General features: G+C 45.4%; 1 protein-coding gene across 2 annotated transcripts in view; it reads right to left on the bottom strand.

Annotated features, from left to right (window-relative positions):
- Nucleotides 1-7,815: 7,815 nt before the first annotated feature.
- Nucleotides 7,816-20,150, bottom strand: part of LOC133652114 (E3 ubiquitin-protein ligase RBBP6-like) — a 79,855-nt gene continuing 67,520 nt past the window's right edge. For both annotated transcript variants that reach the window (XM_062050513.1, XM_062050514.1), the window contains exon 19: nucleotides 7,816-8,638. In XM_062050513.1, coding sequence (XP_061906497.1) covers nucleotides 8,033-8,638 — 606 coding nt within the window. In that variant the 3' untranslated portion in view covers nucleotides 7,816-8,032. The remainder of the gene's footprint in view (nucleotides 8,639-20,150) is intronic.

Here is a 20,150-nt window from a genome sequence, read left to right as displayed (position 1 = left end):
ATATATATATATATATATATATATATATATATATATATATATATATATATATAGATATATATCTACATATATATATATCTATATATATATAGATATATATATATAAAAATATATATATATATATGCTTACTTGCTTAGGCGGTCCATCGTAGTCGAAGATGACGTAGCTTCCATTTTGTTGCTCTGGTCGGTGGCTATCGTTGCTGACGACGATGCCACTCCATATGACTATGAAGTCCGATCCTAGAACCACACGTCCTGCCACAGTGGGGACATGTCAGGCCTGGATCAGGGGGCTGGGATGGTTCTGGAACTGCATGGTGGTGTCTTCGCCTCCGCTGATCCCTCCGGTGTTGGTTCCGACACTCCTCCAGATACATGACCCCGTCATGGCATAGCGAGCGCCACAGCGATCGATTGGCTGCAGCTGTCTCAAGTTCGTAGGGTTTGATGTTTCACCTCTTCAATATCCCTTTCAGTTGGTCTTTGTACCGCAGCTTTTGTCCTCCGGGCTTTCTGCTGGCTGAAAGGAGCTGACCATAAAGCATCTGACGAGGCAATTGGTGTCCTGGCATCCGGATGGTGTGACCAACCCACCGGAGTTGTCGCTGTGCCAGGGTGGCCTCTATGCTTATGGACTCAGTGCGCTGTAAGATGTCCGTATGAGGAACTCGATCCTGCCATGTGATGCCAAGAATGCGTTGGAGACATCTGATGTTAAATGCATCAAGGCAGCGGATGTGTCTGCGGTATATTGTCCAGGCTTCTGACCCATACAGCAGAGTTCAAACACACACTGCTCTGTAGACAGACACTTTCGTTGAGGTTCGAAGGTGGTTGTTTTCAAACACCCGGGAGCGCAGTCTTCCAAAGGCAGAGTAGGCTGAGCTGATAGGAGCCTGGATGTCATCATCGATCTGGCATGTTGGGGTCAGAGTACTGCCGAGGTAGCAAAACTGCTCAACGAGTTTGAGGGGTGTGTCGCTGATGGTAAAGACAGGGGGTGTAGGGGATGGGGACCTCTCCTGGATGAGAACCTCTGTTTTCTGGATGTTGATCACCAGACCTAGTGAGCGGTAGACTGATGACATGGTGTCTAGTGCATGCTGCATGGCATCAGGAGTGTGGGCGAGGAGTGCGCAGTCGTCTGCATAATGCAGCTCCTGGATGTTGGTGCCTGACATCTTCGTCTTTGCCTGTAGGCGCCGGATGTTGAATAGGCTCCCATCCAGGCGAAACTCGATGGAGACACCACTATCCTTTGTGATGGACTGGCGGAATAGGAGTGTGGCTGCTGCCAGGAAAAGATTGAAGATCGCTGGGGCCAGTACACACCCCTGCTTCACCCCTACTTTCACTGGGAAAGAGGGGGACTGTTCACTGCCTACAAGTACACAGGCCTGCATACCATCGTGAAACTGTTTTAGGATGCTGAGAAACTTTGGGGGGGACACCAAACTTCTTGAGGATGCTCCAGAGCAAATCACGGTCAACTGTGTCAAAGGCCTTGGTGAGGTCAATAAAGGTAATGTAGAGGTCCTTGTTTTGTTCCCTGCATTTCTCCTGGATTTGACGGGCAGCGAAGATCATGTCTAGTGTACTTCGGTTCTTTCTGAAGCCACACTGTGTCTCTGGGAGGATGCCCTCTGTTAAAAATGAAAGGCGAGAAAGCATAATTTTCGCAAGTACCTTGCCGGCCACTGAGAGAAGGGAGATGCCACGACTGTTTCCACAAGATGCTTTATCTCCTTTCTTCTTGTAGATGGTGACAATGTTGCTGTCTTTCCATTCTTGAGGCAGGGCCTCCCTGTGCCAGATGGCTAGTATGAAGTGAAACAGCTTCCGCTTCAGTAGATAGCCTCCCTTTTTCAGTATCTCAGCCGGAATTCCGTCAGGGCCAGGGCTCTTGTTGTTTTTGAGGCTCCTGATTGCAGTAAGGACCTCACTGAACATGGGGGGATCATCAAGGAAGGGAGAAGGCGGGAGATCTGGGAGTGCATTGAGCACTGATGGATCAGAGGGGTTTATTTTATTGAGCAGTGAGTCGAAGTGCTCAGCCCAACGCTCAAGAATTTGTTGTTTATCCTTGAATAACACATGTCCGTCTGCGGATCTTACTGGAGCGATGCTTCGCTTTTGTGGGCCATAGATGGATTTTGCAGCAGCGTAGAATGCGTAAGTATTATTAGCATCTGCATATCCCTGGATCTCCTGGGCTTTTTTGAGCCACCACTCATTTTCCATGAGCCGCAGTTGTTTCTGTGTCTCAGCTCTGGTTGTTTTATAATGGTGGAGGAGTTATGGAGAGTGAGGGTTGGAGAGCAGGGCAGCATGGGCTTTGCGCTTGGCGTCCAGCAGCTCCTGTATTTCTACCGAGCTGTTGTCGAACCAGTCTTGTTGGTGCTTCTGAGTAAAGCCGATGGTTTCAGAGGCAGCTTGATGTAATGTTGACCTCAGTTTTGCCCACTCACTGTCCATGTCACAGGTGGCACCGTAATCCTCCAAGGTGGAAAGCCCCGTAGCTAGCTTGCTGCGGTAGTGAGATGTACACTCTGGAGAATCCAGGGCCCTGCAGTTCAGTCGCTTTCTTGGCTGCTGTTTCTTGTGCGGGGGTCGGATTTTCATCCTCAGCTTGGATCTGATCAGCCGGTGGTCAGTCCAGCATTCAGCCCTACGTAAGGCCCTGGTTATGCAGACGTCTTGTCGATCTTTTTGCCGTGTAATTATATAGTCCAGCAGGTGCCAATGTTTGGACCGTGGGTGCATCCAAGATGTTATGTATTTATTTTTTAACTGAAAAATTGTGTTAGTGATGAGAAGTTGGTGCTCAGAGCACAGAGAGAGGAGTCGAATGCCGTTGTTGTTTATTTTCCCAGATCCATGAGGCCCGATTATTTTAGTTCAGAGCTGGGCATCTGTGCCAACTCGGGCATTGAAGTCACCCATGAGGACAAGCTTATCGGACTTAGGGACTCTGGATAGGGCAGTCACAAGAGACTCCTAGGAGGCATCTTTGATGTTGCTATCAGCATCCAGGGTAGGGGCATACGCACTGAGTAGCGTAGCAAACCGGCCTTTCACCAGGGGGATACGCCAGGTCATGAGCCGCTCACTGATGCCTTGGGGGGACTCTGGGGTGTTATTGAGTAGTTTGCTTTTTACAGCAAAGCCAACTCAATGGAGCCAACGTTCGCCTTCCGGGAGACCCTTCCAGAAGAAGGTATAGCCTTCACCGACTTCTGTCAGGGAGTCTTCACCCGACAACCGAGTTTCGTTGAGTGCTGCGATGTCGACATTGTATCTCTTGAACTCATGTGCAATGAGCGCCGTCCGTCTGTGAGGTCTCTCCGTCCCATCCTGCGTGTCGAGGAGGGTGCGGACATTCCAGGTAGCTAGGTGTATTGTCAAATGCTTTCCTTTGTTATGTTTTCGACCGCAGTAGGGGATGCCTTGGGGGCTGCGGTTTGCCACCCAGGTGTGAGGAACAAACATTTTTTGGGTCACCTTTTCCAGACCCTCCCCAATTTGGGGTGAGCAGTGCGGACCCTAAATAGGGCTGCTCAGTCACATGGGCAGCTGCCGAAGGAAGATCATGTTCCTGATCCCAATCTTCACAACGACCATCACACCCATGCCGCAGGATTCAAGCTAGGAGCTCCCAGTCACATCCTTGACCTGCCCCCGTCGCTTTATCCTGTCGCCAGAGGACTTTTCGGAAGAAGATCGGTAGGTTGGAGTTCAAATCCCAGCCGAGTCATACCAAAGACTATAAAAATGGGACCCATAACCTCCCTGCTTGGCACTCAGCAACAAAGGGTTGGTGTTGGGGGTTAAATCACCAAAATGATTCCCGGGCGCGGCGCCGCTGCTGCCCACTGCTCCCCAAGGGGATGGGACAAATGCAGAGGACAAATTTCACCACATCTAGTGTGTGTGTGACAATCATTGGTACTTTAATCTTAATCTTAAAAAAGCTGAAGCCTGCGCAAAGAGTGTATTTGTGTGAGGGATGGTGCGCACAGTTCCTTCCCCCACAATCTTGGCCACACCAACCATATTCCAGTGGCACGAGAAAAACTCGAGACGACCTTCAGGTGAGTGCAGTTGCAGGGGACTGCCAGAGATCCGGTCTGCTGGAAACCTGCCCATGTGTGTGTCCCCGGAGCACAGATTTTTCATTTGGGGTTTACTCCCGTAGCCCTACTGCCTCCCGGTTTTACCCACATGGCTGTGGGGTGCCTTCAGCACATTGCTTTTCTGTCAGGGTGTGCTCCCTTAGCCTTTGCCTAAATAAGCTGACCCACAAGGCAATGGGGCTATTTACCCATAGTTGGGGCAGGGTTGACGGGCGTCAGGGCGTGTTCCACACAAAGGTGGGCCTATACGCCACGTCTCTGGGGCCCACTGCTGCTCCGACATCCCCTTCAGTTTAGTTCGGGGTCTGCAAAGACCCTTATCCGTGTGTGGCCACGAGGAGGCACTGAAGGAGTCTTGGTGGTGGAGAGGCTTTGTACCAGCAGGAGGAGACTTACACACTCGGCTCCTCTTTTCACCCCCCGAAGGGGGCTAGCTGGCGGCGGTAGCTGTAAGCAGAGAGTAGCAAGCAGAAAGCAACATGCACTATCTACAGACATCTCTCTACTTCTACTGCACTAGACGCTTCACACACACCCTGTGTAGATACACACACACACACACACACACACACACACACATATATATATATATATATATATATATATATATATATATATATATATATATATATATATATATATATATATATATATATATATACATATATATATATACGGTATATCATATATATGATATAGACATATCTATATCATATATAGATATATGTTTGTATACAGGACTGCCTCAGAAAATTTGAATATTGTGATAAAGTCCTTTTATTTTCTGTAATGCACCTAAAAACATGAAAATGTCATACATTCCGGATTAATTACACATCAACTGAAATATTGCAAGCCTTTTATTATTTTAATATTGCTGATTCTGGCATACAGCTTAAGAAAACTCAAAAATCCTATATCAAAAAATTAGAATATTTCCTCAGACCAAGTAAAAAAAAAAAATTTATAACAGCAAAACAAAATCAAACATTTGAAAATGTCAATTAATGCACTCAGTACTTGGTTGGGAATCCTTTTGCACGGATTACTGCATCCGGGCAGATGGGGCTTGTAAGCCTTGGATGGCAACCTGTCTAGGAGAAGGTCACTCTGAACTAAAACCGGGACTGCGAGGAGTTGCGCCCCACAGTTCGCTATCAGCATAGTAAAGCCAACCATGGAGTACAAAGTCATCCCAAATCCTATACTTCCAGCAGCGGGAGTCAGCAGGAACATCGCAGTGGACGGTGGTGCTGGTCCTCCTCCTGGAGGACACCATGACGACAGGACCTCAAACCCTGGGATTGTCCCAGGGAGGGTCCTGTCCGAACACAGCACCCCGTCCAATGCACTCATGCGGTGTCGTAGACCATTTTTTATGGGAACCTTTAACGCATGCACAGCGAGAGAAGAATCAAGGTTGATATAACTTGCACACTGTGCAGAGGAACAGGGAGTGGAGATCCTGGGGGTCCAAGAACACAGGAGAGTGCACACTGATGACCCCATCCTGTACTGCAGAGTGGAGAGATGCACGTTCATTTCTGCATCTGTGTGGAGGAATGAGGCCCAGGCCGCAACAGGCGGTGTAGGGTTAATGCTGGGCCCACGGGCACGTAAGGCTCTCCGTCTGGTTTACCACCACACCGACAGGATTCTGAGCGCAGAGTTCTCGGGCAACCCAGTAACAACAGTCATAGTCGTGTACTCACCCACCAACGTGGCGTCATTTGACGTGGTTGAGAAGTTCTTTGAGGACCTTATAAGAGCGGTCCGTGGCGTCCCAGCGCACAACTTCCTGGCAATCCTTGGGGACTTCAATGCAAGGCTTGGACCAGAGGACGCACCCTTCCCTTACCACGACTCTACCAACCGCAACGGCACCTACCTCACTGCCTTCCTCATGGAACACGAGCTACTGGCGGCGAATACCATCTTCCGAAAGAGAACAGGAAAGAGGTGGACCTTCCGAGACCGAGCCTCAGAAACGCTACGGCAGCTAGATTACATCCTAGTGAGGAAGAAATGGAGGAACTCCATCCTGAATGCTGAGCCATACAGCACTTTTAGTTCTGTGGGCTCAGACTACCGTGTGGTCTCAATGAGAGTTCGCCTTAGCCTCAGGGTCCCCAAACCAAGTCCCAAGATCCGGTATAACTGGAAAGCTTTCTCAAGTGACCCTGGCCTTCAAACCAGATACGCAGAGGAGGTGAGGAGACGATTCCAGCAGCTGGACAGGGGAGCGGAGGCCAGTAGAGAATACAGGAGATTCGTCACTGCAAATGAGGAGGCGACCAGGTTGTGCGTGCCCATGATGGAGAGAGTCAGTACCTCCAGACGATCCAAACACCCAGAGGTCGTAGCAGCACGAGGGATAGTGGAGGAAGCCCGCCTCAACTTTGAGCGAGAACAAACTGTGGAGAGGCGTGGCAAGCTGAATGAAGCCAAACAGTTTCTTTTCAGATGCTATGATACCATCAAAGGGGAAGAACTGATGGAGAGAGTGCGGAGGGTGCAGGCGGCGCAAGGTGAACAACAGTATGCGGTGGCCTGGAGGGTCATCAATGAAATGACGGGGCGGAAGAGGACCAAGGAGGGACAGGTGGAGGGACGCAGCCCGGAGGAGAGGGTGACAACCTGGTCCAGTCACTTCAAAAGGCTGCTGGGAGAAACAGCAGACGGAGCTGAGGAAGAAGAAATACCATCAGTCCTCCCAAACCTGAACATAAACGATGGTCCCTTCACACTCGGAGAGCTCGCCAGGGCAAAAGCCACAGTAAGAGTGGGAAAAAGCGCTGGATGGAGGGTGTCAATGATGGTCCTGTGGACAGCAGTCAGATCGGCAGTCTTCCCCATACTTGTGACTTACTTTACTGAACCAAGCTGAGTGTTTTTAAAGGCTCAGGGAAACCCTCGCAGGTGTTTCGAGTTAATTAAACGATTCAAGTGATTAGTTAAATAGCCTGCTAGTATACTTGTTCATGATATTCTAATATTTTGAGATAGGATATTTGAGTTTTCTTAAGCTGTATGCCATAATCAGCAACATTAAAACGACAAAAGGCTTGCAATATTTCAGTTGTGTAATGAATCCAGAATGTATGACATTTTCATGTTTTTAGTTGCATTACAGAAAATAAAGGACTTTATCACAATATTCTAATTTTCTGATACAGTCCTGTAGATGTATATATATATATATATAAATCTATATATAGATCTGTAGAGATCTATATATATAAAATCATATATATATAATACATATATATTTAACACTTACACATCCATGGCAATTTACTTCTCCCAAGATGACGTGGCCCTTCCAGGCTTTGTTAATTTCTTTAAAGAAATGTGAATATATATATATATAAAATCTATATATATATTTAAACTATATATATTCTATATACATATATTATCTCTCCATATATAATCTATATACATATAATCTAAATATATACAGTATCTATATAATCTATATATACACTATATTGATCACATTCATATCTATATTTAGATATCTATACATATATATAGAGATCTATACATATATACATATATATATATATATATATAGATAGATCTATATCTATAAACTTATTTATTTTTATTTTTTCAGTGTGGCCCTCAGAGGAAAAAGTTTGGACAGCCTGACGTTGCTAATGAGTATAAAAAACAATTCATTCGCAACTTTTATTTTATTTCCATCAAAACAGGAAGAAAAAAAAAACGCTGTTTCAGCTCATTAGCAGCAAGTAATTATTTTCCCAAATGAAAAGTGGAAATAAGAAAACCCACAGCATGAATACATGAATGATGAATAATCATTCATTCAGTGATGGCAGTTCAATCATAGATTCATGATTCATTCTAAAGAATAATAAAGTGCAAAAAGTTCATGGAGGAATCACCACCAGGGAAGAACTTTTCTCCTTCTGGTGCTTCTTTGTCCTCCTCACATCTTGGCTCATCTTCACGCTGGATGAGGAGCAAAGACTACTCTCCCGTCTCTCGCCTTGGTCCTGGTCTTCCTCCTTCCTCGCTCTCTCCTCCTGGCCTTCCTTCAGCATCTTCTCCAGCTTGTACTTCCTCCACTGCTCCTCCCGGCTTTCGGCTTTGGGTCTCGACCTCTCGGCCCTGCGGCTCACAGAGGGTCTGGCGGCGCTGATCCTGGACCAGCTGAGCTCCGAGCGTCCTTGTGGTCTTCCTGAGGCGTGAGAGCGAGAAGGTCGGTCGTGGTGGTGGTCCGTACTTGCAGGATCCTTCTTTGAGTTTCCACCGAGAAGAAGCAAGAGTCCATCTTCCTGTGCCGTGTCCTGGTCAGCGTGATGATTGGACAAGAAATTACTTGAAGACTCCTCGTCCCTGATGTCACCACCACTAGAGGGACTTGCTTTCTCAGCACCTTCCATGGTGGTCTTCTGGTCCAGACTCTGTGATGATGAAAGGACTTCCTGTTGGTCGTCATCACCGTCTTCTTTCTCGTACTGCAAGAAGGGAACCTGAAAGAAAAGACAAACGTTTACCACAAAGTACCACCTCACTAAGTACTGCATTTTTCAAGTCCCACCTCACTAAGTACAGCACTCTCCAAGTACCACCTCACTAAGTACTGGACTCTCCAAGTACCACCTCACTAAGTACTGGACTCTCCAAGTACCACCTCACTAAGTCCTGGACTCTCCAAGTACCACCTCACTAAGTACTGCACTCTTCAAGTCCCACCTCACTAAGTACTGCACTCTCCAAGTACCACCTCACTAAGTACTGGACTCTCCAAGTACCACCTCATTAAGTACTGCACTCTTCAAGTCCCACCTCACTAAGTACTGCACTCTCCAAGTACCACCTCACTAAGTACTGGACTCTCCAAGTACCACCTCATTAAGTACTGCACGCTCCAAGTACCACCTCACTAAGTACTGCACTCTCCAAGTACCACCTCACTAAGTACTGCACTCTTCAAGTCCCACCTCACTAAGTACTGCACTCTCCAAGTACCACCTCACTAAGTACTGCACTCTCCAAGTACCACCTCACTAAGTACTGCACTCTTCAAGTCCCACCTCACTAAGTACTGCACTCTCCAAGTACCACCTCACTAAGTACTGCACTCTCCAAGTACCACCTCACTAAGTACTGCATTTTTCAAGTCCCACCTCACTAAGTACAGCACTCTCCAAGTACCACCTCACTAAGTACTGGACTCTCCAAGTACCACCTCACTAAGTACTGGACTCTCCAAGTACCACCTCACTAAGTCCTGGACTCTCCAAGTACCACCTCACTAAGTACTGCACTCTTCAAGTCCCACCTCACTAAGTACTGCACTCTCCAAGTACCACCTCACTAAGTACTGCACTCTCCAAGTACCACCTCACTAAGTACTGCACTCTTCAAGTCCCACCTCACTAAGTACTGCACTCTCCAAGTACCACCTCACTAAGTACTGCACTCTCCAAGTACCACCTCACTAAGTACTGCACTCTTCAAGTCCCACCTCACTAAGTACTGCACTCTCCAAGTACCACCTCACTAAGTACTGCACTCTCCAAGTACCACCTCACTAAGTACTGCACTCTTCAAGTACCACCTCACTAAGTACTGCACTCTTCAAGTCCCACCTCACTAAGTACTGCACTCTCCAAGTACCACCTCACTAAGTCCTGGACTCTCCAAGTACCACCTCACTAAGTACTGGACTCTCCAAGTACCACCTCACTAAGTCCTGGACTCTCCAAGTACCACCTCACTAAGTACTGCACTCTTCAAGTCCCACCTCACTAAGTACTGGACTCTCCAAGTCCCACCTCACTAAGTCCTGGACTCTCCAAGTACCACCTCACTAAGTACTGGACTCTCCAAGTACCAACTCACAAAGTCCTGGACTCTCCAAGTACCACCTCACTAAGTACTGGACTCTCCAAGTACCACCTCACTAAGTCCTGGAATCTCCAAGTACCACCTCACTAAGTACTGCACTCTTCAAGACCCACCTCACTAAGTACTGCACTCTCCAAGTACCACCTCACTAAGTACTGCACTCTCCAAGTACCACCTCACTAAGTACTGCACTCTTCAAGTCCCACCTCACTAAGTACTGCACTCTCCAAGTACCACCTCACTAGGTCCTGGACTCTCCAAGTACCACCTCACTAAGTACTGGACTCTCCAAGTACCACCTCACTAAGTCCTGGACTCTCCAAGTACCACCTCACTAAGTACTGCACTCTCCAAGTACCACCTCACTAAGTACTGCACTCTTCAAGTACCACCTCACTAAGTCCTGCACTCTCCAAGTACCACCTCACTAGGTCCTGGACTCTCCAAGTACCACCTCACTAAGTACTGCACTCTTCAAGTCCCACCTCACTAAGTACTGGACTCTCCAAGTACCACCTCACTAAGTCCTGGACACTCCAAGTACCACCTCACTAAGTAGTGGACTCTCCAAGTACCACCTCACTAAGTACTGGACTCTCCAAGTACCAACTCACAAAGTCCTGGACTCTCCAAGTACCACCTCACTAAGTACTGGACTCTCCAAGTACCACCTCACTAAGTACTGGACTCTCCAAGTACCACCTCACTAAGTACTGGACTCTCCAAGTACCACCTCACAAAGTACTGGACTCTCCAAGTACCACCTCACAAAGCACTGGACTCTCCAAGTACCACCTCTCTAAATACTGGACTCTCAAAGTACCACCTCACAAAGTACTGAACGCTCCAAGTACCACCTCACTAAGTACTGGACTCTCCAAGTACCAACTCACAAAGTCCTGAACGCTCCAAGTACCACCTCACTAAGTACTGGACTCTCCAAGTACCACCTCACTAAGTACTGGACTCTCCAAGTACCAACTCACAAAGTCCTGAACGACCCAAGTACCATCTCACTAAGTACTGCACTCTCCAAGTACCACCTCACAAAGTCCTGAACGCTCCAAGTACCACCTCACTAAGTACTGGACTCTCCAAGTACCACCTCACTAAGTACTGGACTCTCCAAGTACCACCTCACAAAGTACTGAACGCTCCAAGTACCACCTCACTAAGTACTGGACTCTCCAAGTACCAACTCACAAAGTCCTGACCGCTCCAAGTACCACCTCACTAAGTACTGGACTCTCCATGTACCACCTCACTAAGTACTGGACTCTCCAAGTACCAACTCACTAAGTACTGCACTCTCCAAGTACCACCTCACTAAGTACTGCACTCTTCAAGTACCACCTCACTAAGTACTGCACTCTCCAAGTACCACCTCACTAAGTACTGCACTCTCCAAGTACCACCTCACTAAGTACTGCACTCTTCAAGTCCCACCTCACTAAGTACTGCACTCTCCAAGTACCACCTCACTAGGTCCTGGACTCTCCAAGTACCACCTCACTAAGTACTGGACTCTCCAAGTACCACCTCACTAAGTCCTGGACTCTCCAAGTACCACCTCACTAAGTACTGCACTCTCCAAGTACCACCTCACTAAGTACTGCACTCTTCAAGTACCACCTCACTAAGTCCTGCACTCTCCAAGTACCACCTCACTAGGTCCTGGACTCTCCAAGTACCACCTCACTAAGTACTGCACTCTTCAAGTCCCACCTCACTAAGTACTGGACTCTCCAAGTACCACCTCACTAAGTCCTGGACACTCCAAGTACCACCTCACTAAGTAGTGGACTCTCCAAGTACCACCTCACTAAGTACTGGACTCTCCAAGTACCAACTCACAAAGTCCTGGACTCTCCAAGTACCACCTCACTAAGTACTGGACTCTCCAAGTACCACCTCACTAAGTACTGGACTCTCCAAGTACCACCTCACTAAGTACTGGACTCTCCAAGTACCACCTCACAAAGTACTGGACTCTCCAAGTACCACCTCACAAAGCACTGGACTCTCCAAGTACCACCTCTCTAAATACTGGACTCTCAAAGTACCACCTCACAAAGTACTGAACGCTCCAAGTACCACCTCACTAAGTACTGGACTCTCCAAGTACCAACTCACAAAGTCCTGAACGCTCCAAGTACCACCTCACTAAGTACTGGACTCTCCAAGTACCACCTCACTAAGTACTGGACTCTCCAAGTACCAACTCACAAAGTCCTGAACGACCCAAGTACCATCTCACTAAGTACTGCACTCTCCAAGTACCACCTCACAAAGTCCTGAACGCTCCAAGTACCACCTCACTAAGTACTGGACTCTCCAAGTACCACCTCACTAAGTACTGGACTCTCCAAGTACCACCTCACAAAGTACTGAACGCTCCAAGTACCACCTCACTAAGTACTGGACTCTCCAAGTACCAACTCACAAAGTCCTGACCGCTCCAAGTACCACCTCACTAAGTACTGGACTCTCCATGTACCACCTCACTAAGTACTGGACTCTCCAAGTACCAACTCACTAAGTACTGCACTCTCCAAGTACCACCTCACTAAGTACTGCACTCTCCAAGTACCACCTCACTAAGTACTGGACTCTCCAAGTACCACCTCACTAAGTACTGGACTCTCCAAGTACCACCTCACTAAGTACTGGACTCTCCAAGTACCACCTCACAAAGCACTGGACTCTCCAAGTACCACCTCACTAAATACTGGACTCTCAAAGTACCACCTCACAAAGTACTGAACGCTCCAAGTACCACCTCACTAAGTACTGGACTCTCCAAGTACCAACTCACAAAGTCCTGAACGCTCCAAGTACCACCTCACTAAGTACTTGACTCTCCAAGTACCACCTCACTAAGTACTGGACTCTCCAAGTACCACCTCACTAAGTACTGGACTCTCCAAGTACCACCTCACCAAGTCCTGAACGACCCAAGTACCACCTCACAAAGTCCTGAACGCTCCAAGTACCACCTCACTAAGTCCTGAACGCTCCAAGTACCACCTCACTAAGTACTGGACTCTCCAAGTACCAGCTCACTAAGTACTGGACTCTCCAAGTACCACCTCACTATGTACTGGACTCTCCAAGTACCACCTCACTAAGTACTGGACTCTCCAAGTACCACCTCACAAAGTACTGAACGCTCCAAGTACCACCTCACTAAGTACTGGACTCTCCAAGTACCAACTCACAAAGTCCTGAACGCTCCAAGTACCACCTCACTAAGTACTGGACTCTCCAAGTACCACCTCACTAAGTACTGGACTCTCCAAATACAAACCTCACTAAGTACTGGACTCTCCAAGTACCACCTCACTAAGTACTGGACTCTCCAAGTACCACCTCATTAAGTACTGGACTCTCCAAGTACCACCTCACTAAGTAGTGGACTCTCCAAGTACCACCTCATTAAGTACTGGACTCTCCAAGTACCACCTCACTAAGTACTGGACTCTCCAAGTACCAACTCACAAAGTCCTGAACGCTCCAAGTACCACCTCACTAAGTACTGGACTCTCCAAGTACCACCTCACTAAGTACTGGACTCTCCAAGTACCAACTCACAAAGTCCTGAACGCTCCAAGTACCACCTCACTAAGTACTGGACTCTCCAAGTACCACCTCACTAAGTACTGGACTCTCCAAGTACCAACTCACAAAGTCCTGAACGCTCCAAGTACCACCTCACTAAGTACTGGACTCTCCAAGTACCACCTCATTAAGTACTGGACTCTCCAAGTACCACCTCACTAAGTAGTGGACTCTCCAAATACCACCTCATTAAGTACTGGACTCTCCAAGTACCAACTCACAAAGTCCTGAACGCTCCAAGTACCACCTCACTAAGTACTGGACTCTCCAAGTACCACCTCACTAAGTACTGGACTCTCCAAGTACCAACTCACAAAGTCCTGAACGCTCCAAGTACCACCTCACTAAGTACTGGACTCTCCAAGTACCACCTCATTAAGTACTGGACTCTCCAAGTACCACCTCACTAAGTAGTGGACTCTCCAAGTACCACCTCATTAAGTACTGGACTCTCCAAGTACCACCTCACTAAGTACTGGACTCTCCAAGTACCAACTCACAAAGTCCTGAACGCTCCAAGTACCACCTCACTAAGTACTGGACTCTCCAAGTACCACCTCACTAAGTACTGGACTCTCCAAGTACCAACTCACAAAGTCCTGAACGCTCCAAGTACCACCTCACTAAGTACTGGACTCTCCAAGTACCACCTCATTAAGTACTGGACTCTCCAAGTACCACCTCACTAAGTAGTGGACTCTCCAAATACCACCTCATTAAGTACTGGACTCTCCAAGTACCAACTCACAAAGTCCTGAACGCTCCAAGTACCACCTCACTAAGTACTGGACTCTCCAAGTACCACCTCACTAAGTACTGGACTCTCCAAGTACCACCTCACTAAGTACTGGACTCTCCAAGTACCACCTCACAAAGTCCTGAACGACCCAAGTACCACCTCACTAAGTCCTGAACGCTCCAAGTACCACCTCACTAAGTACTGGACTCTCCAAGTACCACCTCACCAAGTACTGGACTCTCCAAGTACCACCTCACAAAGTCCTGAACGACCCAAGTACCACCTCACTAAGTCCTGAACGCTCCAAGTACCACCTCACTAAGTACTGGACTCTCCAAGTACCAGCTCACTAAGTACTGGACTCTCCAAGTACCACCTCACTAAGTACTGGACTCTCCAAGTACCACCTCACTAAGTACTGGACTCTCCAAGTACCAACTCACAAAGTCCTGAACGCTCCAAGTACCACCTCACTAAGTACTGGACTCTCCAAGTACCACCTCACTAAGTACTGGACTCTCCAAGTACCACCTCACTAAGTACTGGACTCTCCAAGTACCAACTCACAAAGTCCTGAACGCTCCAAGTACCACCTCACTAAGTACTGGACTCTCCAAGTACCACCTCATTAAGTACTGGACTCTCCAAGTACCACCTCACTAAGTACTGGACTCTCCAAGTACCACCTCATTAAGTACTGGACTCTCCAAGTACCACCTCACTAAGTACTGGACTCTCCAAGTACCACCTCATTAAGTACTGGACTCTCCAAGTACCACCTCACTAAGTACTGGACTCTCCAAGTACCACCTCATTAAGTACTGGACTCTCCAAGTACCACCTCACTAAGTACTGCAATTAATGCCATAATGAGCAACATTGAAACACAGTAGCGTAGTAGGCCCAAGTATTCATTAAAAACAAGTACATTTAACATTTCTGGCCACTGTAACTTTACACAGTTTGAACAGTAACACTGTTTGAATATTTAATCGTCATTCTTTGGTGTACCACTAAATGGAGCCCACGTACGTCAGTTATTATTATTAATGCTGTCCAACATAATTATTTCCTCAGATTAATTCTAAAGAACCTAAAAAAGACCATATTTGGACACAAATGCTTCGTCCAGGAACATTTTTCACATGTCATTTATTTCCTGTATGTTGGAGTGACATGTACACGCGTCTATCCAGTCTGATCTGAGACCTGATCGCTGACCGTAAAACTACCCACAATGCCGTGCATTACGTGATTCATCTGTAGAAGGTGTAAATCTGGCGCCAGGCCGTAGCCACGTGTGTGTGTGTGTGTGTGTATGTATTAGAGATGCACGGATAGGCAATTACTTCATCCGCATCCGCATCACAAAAGTCGTCATCCACCCGCCATCCAACCGAACTAACATTTTATCAAAGCCACAACCGCCCGCCACCCGCTAGTTGTTATATATATAATATAGACCAGGGGTCGCACCCTTACAGCAATAATTAGGCGTGCTGTGATGGTACTGTCTTTATTACCCTCTACAACAGGGGACACCAACGCGGTGCCCGCGGGCACCTCGTCGCCCGTAAGGACCAGATGAGTCGCCCGCTGGCCTGTTCTAAAAAAAAAAAAAAAAAAAAAAAAAGAAATTATATATTTTTTAATTTATTTATTTAAAAAAAAAATTAAATCTACATAGAAAAAACACAAGATACACTTTCAATCAGTGCATCAACCCAAACAACCTTCCCCATGCACACTCATCCACACCCAGTCACACAAAAGGGGTTATTTCTTTCTGCTACCAATATTCTGGTTCCCACAACATAGACAACACATCTGCAAGGGACACAGTCCCTGAAGCACACATGATTGTATAGGCTGCTGGTCCACTAACATTTTCATTAATTACTATTTTTATGTAATTATTTTTATATTGTTTTACTTTCTTTTTTTTCCAAGAAAATGTTTTTTATTTATTTATCTTATTTTATTTTATTTTTTAAAAAAGGGCCTTATCTTCAACAGACCAGGTTGTCAATGAAATTAGATTTGTTTAAAGGGTTTTTTAAACCAGGCCCAGTCCAGATAATGTCCAAGTCGGACTCAGCAACACACACCTTCATTCATGTACACAGAAAAAAATTAGGGAACACAACAGATTGCATATAATTTATAAACAAAATTACATTTTCAAAATAAGCATTTATGTACAGTCCAGATTATGTCCAGGTCACTCAAATTAGGGAACACAACAGCAGATATCATATAATCTATAAACATAATTATACTTTCAAAATAAGCTTTGAGGACTTCTCATGTTTTTTTTAATGTTTTTTGGCATCATTATCGTTTTCAACCATGTAACTTTCTAAAGTTAGAAAATACTGAATAAATGTTTTAAAGAAAGTAATACTAAGTGAATATCTGTTTTTGGCCTTAAAAATAAACATTTTACCGAGTACTATAATTAAATTGACTAAATCATGATTGTCAATGAACTCTCCTAAAATAACAAACCACATTAAGCTTCATAAACAAACCAATCCTTAAACACATTTTTTCAACTTCCACCCAAAACAAAGACACAATATGACAATACCAAAACAAATGCAGGGTGGATTCAGGCTCCTGACAACAAAATCGGCAATCATCTGACTCTGTCATATTCCATAATTTTAACATTTTCCCTGTGGGTAAGAAGTTATAAATAATTTTAATTTGGGGCGGCGTGGCGAAGTTGGTAGAGTGGCCGTGCCACCAATCGGAGGGCTGCTGGTTACTGTGGTTCAATCCCCACCTTCTACCATCCTAGTCACGTCCGTTGTGTCCTTGGGCAAGACACTTCACCCTTGCTCCTGATGGGTGCTGGTAGCGCCTTGCATGGCAGCTCCCGCCATCAGTGTGTGAATGTGTGTGTGAATGGGTGAATGTGGAAATACTGTCAAAGCTCTTTGAGTACCTTGAAGGTAGAAAAGCGCTATACAAGTATAACCCATTTATCATTTATTATAATTTGGAAATAACGATTTTGCACATCGATGGTGGTTTTATAGATTAGTTTGAATATGGCATCCCATGGCAACGGGCAGTCAAAAAAGTCCTCCCATTTTCCATGTGTGTTGTATGAGGCAGCCTTCAAAGATTTCTTTATTAAATAAAAATTATATATTTTTCTATTTATTTTAGTTCCTTTTTGCCAACTAGAATTTCTTATTAGAGGTTTACAAACTAATAATTTAGTAGTTCCATAATTAATTATTTGTTTCCATCTTTTCCCAATTACTCCAGTTAGTTGATAAAATGAAAAGCTTGAGCAAGCATCACCATACGTAGCTCTAAATTCATCATACTTCATCATTTTACCATTCTCATTGATAATATCATTGACAAAAATGATTCCTCTTTCAAACATATTTTTCCAAAAGAAAGGCTTTCCATCTATTACAATATTAGAGTTCATCCATATTAACTGCTGCAAAATAGTCTCTTTTTTCTGGCACATAAAATTGAAAACACCACTATGAGTGGATTGTTTCCTTTATGAACCCCGCCATGTTTCCCAGCAGACTCTCTGGGAGGGGATCACTTGTAAAAAAGGATACAATTTCTTTTGATACAGTACATGTTTTTTGTCCAACAGGACATTTGTGTACCACTCAATGTTTAAATACATCTTTGGAACAATTGATACTTTTAAAGACAGACACATAGCTTCAAGGTTGAGAAGTTTCAGGCCCCCATATTCATACTCTTTGTACAAAACCTCTTTTAATCTTTTCTGGTTTGCCGTTCCAGACAAAATCGAAGACCCTCCGCTCATAAATCTTAAAAAAGTTTTGTGATGGAGCTGGTAATGACAAAAACTAATAAATAAATTGAGGAATAATTAACGAGTTGGCAATAGACATTTTACCATACAAGGTTAGGGATTTCCCTTTCCATAATTGCATAATTTTGTCCAGCTTTCTTAGTCGATTATCATAATTTACTGAGCCTAGATCTTCCAGTTTTTCTGGGACAACAACACCAAGTATGTTAACTGGTCCATCTGTCCACAAAACAGGCACTTTGCATTCCATTCGAAAGGACGTTCCCTTTAGATTTCCGATGCTTAACATTTTACATTTATCATAATTAAGCTTAAGGCCAGATTGCTGTGAAAATAAGTCCAAAAGATTAAGAAGGTTCCGCAAACAATGAGGAAAAATCTTATCTTTGTGAATCAGCCTTTTCTGACATGAACTTCATCAAGAACAAACACAGAACACGCCTCACTGATGCACATCTGCAAGACTCACTCAGAGTTGCAGTGTCAAGTTACACACCAGAGTACAACACACTAGTTAACAGCATGCAATGCCAGGCTTCCCACTAACTGACAAGGAAACGGATAACAGATTTGGTGTCCAGTTCAAAGTGTGACATGATTTAAAAATTTGAGAGTTTACTTTTGTATTTTACATGAGTTATTATTTGTACAAACATGGTGCAAAGTAATTCATGATTTGTTAAAAAATGTTAGTGGCTAGCTAGTTAAAATGGGATATTGTGATTTCACAAGACTGTCTTAGAAGTCATCATTTGAAAATGTTCAATTTGAAAAATGTGCACTTAGAGAAAATATAAAAATAAAGTGTTGCATATTGATATTTATCTGTTTCTATATATATTTATTGTGAGAAATCATTAAGATGATCAGTGTTTCCACAAAGATAAATATCATTATTTATTAATAATAACAGAGTTAAAGGTAAATTGAGCAAATTGGCTACTTCTGGCAATTTATTTAAGTGTGTATCTAACTGGTAGCCCTTCGCATTAATCAGTACCCAAGAAGTAGCCCTTGGTTTCAAAAAGGTTGGTGACCCCTGCTCTACAACATGTACAGACAGCGTGTCAGCCCAGTCACATGTTGTGTGCGGCTTCTACTTGCACACGTAACGTAAGTGACAGCAAGGCATACTTGGTCCACAGCCATACAGGTTACACTGACGGTGGCCGTATAAAACAACTTTAACACTCTTAATATGTGCCACACTGTGAACCCACACCAAACAAGAATGACAAACACATTTCGGGAGAACATCCGCACCGTGAGACAACATAAACACAACAGAACAAATACCCAGAACACCTTGCAGTCCTAACTCTTCCTGGCTGAAATATACACTCCCGCTACCACCAAACCCCGCCCCCCCTACACTGCGCCCCCACACATCAACCCCCCACCCCCCTCTGTGCGTCGGTTGAGGTGGGTGGGGGGCGGGGTTTGGTGGTAGCGGGGTGTATATTTCAGCCAGGAAGAGTTAGGACTGCAAGGTGTTCTGGGTATTTGTTCTGTTGTGTTTATGTTGTCTCACAGTGCAGATGTTCTCCCGAAATGTTTGTCATTCTTGTTTGGTGTGGGTTCACAGTGTGGCACATATTAAGAGTGTTAAAGTTGTTTTATACGGCTACCGTCAGTGTAACCTGTATGGCTGTGGAGCAAGTATGCCTTGCTGTCACTTACATGTGCAAGCAGATGCTGCGTACAACATGTGGCTGGGTTAGCACGCTGGCTGAACATGTTGTAGAGGGTGATAAAGGCAGTACCAACACGGCACGCCCTTATTATTGTTGATTGGGTGAAAATCAGCAGACATTCGAGAGAATTGGTTAAACCGCCACCCGCCTGAATCTAATTAAAATCTATTTTTTTCATCATGCATCCGCCCGACCCGCGGACTATCCGCGGACTCCGCGGTTGTGTCCGCAAACTGCGCATCTCTAGTATATATATATAT

The sequence above is a fragment of the Entelurus aequoreus genome, linkage group LG06, assembly GCF_033978785.1.
Source record: "Entelurus aequoreus isolate RoL-2023_Sb linkage group LG06, RoL_Eaeq_v1.1, whole genome shotgun sequence".
NCBI classification, from domain to species: Eukaryota; Metazoa; Chordata; class Actinopteri; order Syngnathiformes; family Syngnathidae; genus Entelurus; species Entelurus aequoreus.
Note: the sequence above shows the minus strand (reverse complement) of the source record. Positions and strands in the feature narration are given on the sequence as shown.